This window comes from Odontomachus brunneus, unplaced genomic scaffold (assembly GCF_010583005.1).
Source record: "Odontomachus brunneus isolate Ranch 3 - 2012 unplaced genomic scaffold, Obru_v1 Obru_scaffold_128, whole genome shotgun sequence".
NCBI lineage: Eukaryota > Metazoa > Arthropoda > Insecta > Hymenoptera > Formicidae > Odontomachus > Odontomachus brunneus.
This window is the reverse complement of record NW_022639578.1, coordinates 660,203-662,930: the sequence shown is the minus strand read 5'-3', so window position 1 is coordinate 662,930 and position 2,728 is coordinate 660,203. Positions and strand designations below refer to the sequence as shown.

The 2,728-nt window shown below is 41.5% G+C and overlaps 2 protein-coding genes across 7 annotated transcripts in view; one reads left to right on the top strand and one right to left on the bottom strand.

Moving 5' to 3' along the window:
• LOC116849895 (tensin-3) overlaps positions 1-2,728 on the top strand; it is a 245,469-nt gene that overhangs the window by 47,283 nt on the left and 195,458 nt on the right. The gene's annotated exons all lie outside the window — the stretch shown is intronic.
• Positions 1-2,728, bottom strand: part of LOC116849896 (putative sodium-dependent multivitamin transporter) — a 7,817-nt gene that overhangs the window by 1,112 nt on the left and 3,977 nt on the right. Inside the window, exons 5-6 of the mRNA XM_032827533.1 lie at positions 1,701-1,820; positions 965-1,630 (exon numbers count right to left, since the gene is read on the bottom strand). Of these exons, the coding sequence (XP_032683424.1) occupies positions 965-1,630; positions 1,701-1,820 (786 nt within the window). The remainder of the gene's footprint in view (positions 1-964; positions 1,631-1,700; positions 1,821-2,728) is intronic.

Below are 2,728 nucleotides of genomic sequence, written 5' to 3'. Positions count from 1 at the left end.
TTTTAAATATAACTTTCAAATATATAATTAGTTTTTCTCCTTAATTTTGTAATATGATATATTCTATTAGGGAAACATGTCCTCCGAACGCGATAAGAATATATAACTCATACTTGAGCTCATACTTATGCTCCCGAGAAATACGTCTATCGTTATCCACACAATATCGAGGTTATTTCAATTAAATCGGATCGTTCATCGTTGCGCCGGCAATGCCTCTGAATTTCTTGCGTCGTTGGAAATGGAGCCGTCAATTTACGCGAATTCTCGCCGACAAAGAGAAAGCAATAACATATCTAATCCCGCTAATAACGGCGCGGCGAGTATTCCGCGAGGCAGCCGTAATTTCAGTTTATTAACGGCGCAATTAGCGTTATTTACCACCGTGGGAATGCCGAATGGCGAGCTTATCGTCCGCGAAACGCCGAGCGTGAAAGAAATCGGGAAAGTGGCGCTTAACTCGCAGCTAATTACGGTGGCACGTAATATCTCCGTCTCCACGGCAACAACATCAGCGCTGCGCAAATTTCGAAGAACCACGATAAGACGATTTACGGCTCGCCGATAATTCATATTCTAATCATCGTGCGATTCGTGCCATGCGCCATCGTGCTACTCTTTCTCTCTCATCCTGCTTCCCCCGGCTAAGATAAATTTATGCTCGTTCGATTCGTCGGCCTACGGCACGCGAGATAAATGGCTGGCAATCGTAAATCCGTATCGCATTTATCCACGATAGCAGCGCAACGTTTACATTTGAGTATCGTGCGGCCCCAGGGTTGAAATTTCCCGTGAGAGGAGATGTTCCGTGTCGCGAGTATCTGAATCGCGAGGTCAGCTTCGTTAGATCGGCTTGACACTCAAAATTAATTTTCAATCGATATTGAGAGAATTGATATTCCCGCAAAATATATACTCCAAATTGATATTCCAAAAGATATTCAACTTGATATTCCAATCGTACTTGTTAAACATTGTCTGTTGAGCGATCATCAACTCCGTGGTGTTCATGCAACCTTCAATCGAAACCGGTAGCTTCGGCGCAGGTGGCTTCGGCTGGCCGAAAACCGCCCACAAGCAGATACACAAGGCGGTAATTAGGCCGATACAAGTTCCCGGTTCGTTAGCAGTCTCGCTGAACATCCCAAGTGTGAAAATGCCCAGAATCGGGCCGCCGATTGCTCCGGCGAAACTCAAAGCGACGACGACCAACCCACCCATCGTCCTCGCCAGTAGAGCTAACAGCAGGCATAGCACACCATTCAAGAAGGTGAGACTCTTAGCCGTGAAGATGGCCTTCTTTTCACTAAAGTCCACTCCTAATTTCCGATGCAACGGTTTCACGTAATCCTCCAGCGCTACCGCGGCCAACGAGTTCATCATCGCGGAGATCGTGCTTAGGCTGGCGCTGAAGATGCCGGATACTATCAGACCGATCACTCCGGGAGCCATTCTCTCCGCTGTGAAGTGTGTCACTATCTTGTCGTATGTTGAGATTTTCCCAGACGCCACCGGGTCACAGTCTCTGTAGACCGCGTAAAGCGACAATCCGGCGAAGCACGTTAGACCGCCCAATAGTATGACAAAAGGACCACTCAACGCCATAGCGCGCCCGGCCACCTTCACGTCCCTGAATGTACGGAAAGTGATCAGCGGTGTGACGTGAGTGACAAAACAGAGGCTTCCTCAAATCTACGTACCTAACGGCCATTAAACGTTGAACCTGCACCTGATTTACTGCGAAAAAGGACAGGCCTATTGCCATCCCGCCAATCAAAAGATTCCACCATGTGTATCGCACAGTTGGATCGAAACTCCAGCTAAATGTACATCCAAATCTCATTAATGCTCCTGCTATAATTTTACCACGCAATTTGATAAATATCTTATTGCAACGACATCAAGCGTTCTCTATAAATTTCTCAGAGTGGGACCCCATTCGAAACGAGTGGAAAGTACACACTGAAAAATATAATTCCACTGTTAAGTGAAACATTTACTCAGTTTACTCTCATTTTTGTTTTATTTTAATGTTCTTAATTGAAATGCACTCGAAATCGCAAGAATAAATGTTTCACTCAAACTTAGAATGGATTTTGACAAAAGCCTCCACAAGAGCTAATGATTCAATCGATGGAGTATGTCAGATCTACTCTTCAACTTCGAGTTCAAATATTTATTCGACACGATTCAAAGTGAAAAATTCACTCTATACAAATAAAAAATTACTCCAATTCGAGAGATTTATAAATAAACCTACCCAAAAGATACACTGCGATTTCTTTCTAATTTGACACAAATGTAGAAGTACAAAAAATATTTAGATCATATTTTTTCATTTTAGTCCATTTTGAGTTTCACGAGCAGTTTATAGTTTTTAATGTTCTCACTCCTATCATCAACAAGTACAACAAAAATGCATAAGAAATAAAATTGAATAAAACACATAGGCGTTTTTGGTTTGCTGATTATAAATATGAAGTCAAATATATAAAATTATTTGTATAAATAATAAAATGTTTAAACAAAACATGTAAAAAGTTGAAAAAAATTATTTATACAAATAATTTCTCGGTTTGGCCGAGATTCGAACCATTTTTTATTAATTTAGCACAGATTTGAAATATTTCGGATGGAATCTCGGCTAAAGAAATTTAGAATGGTTTGTCTCTCAGCTATGCCGTTTTTGATAAAATTTTAATTAAAATTGCCGAATCTCTCTCTCTTA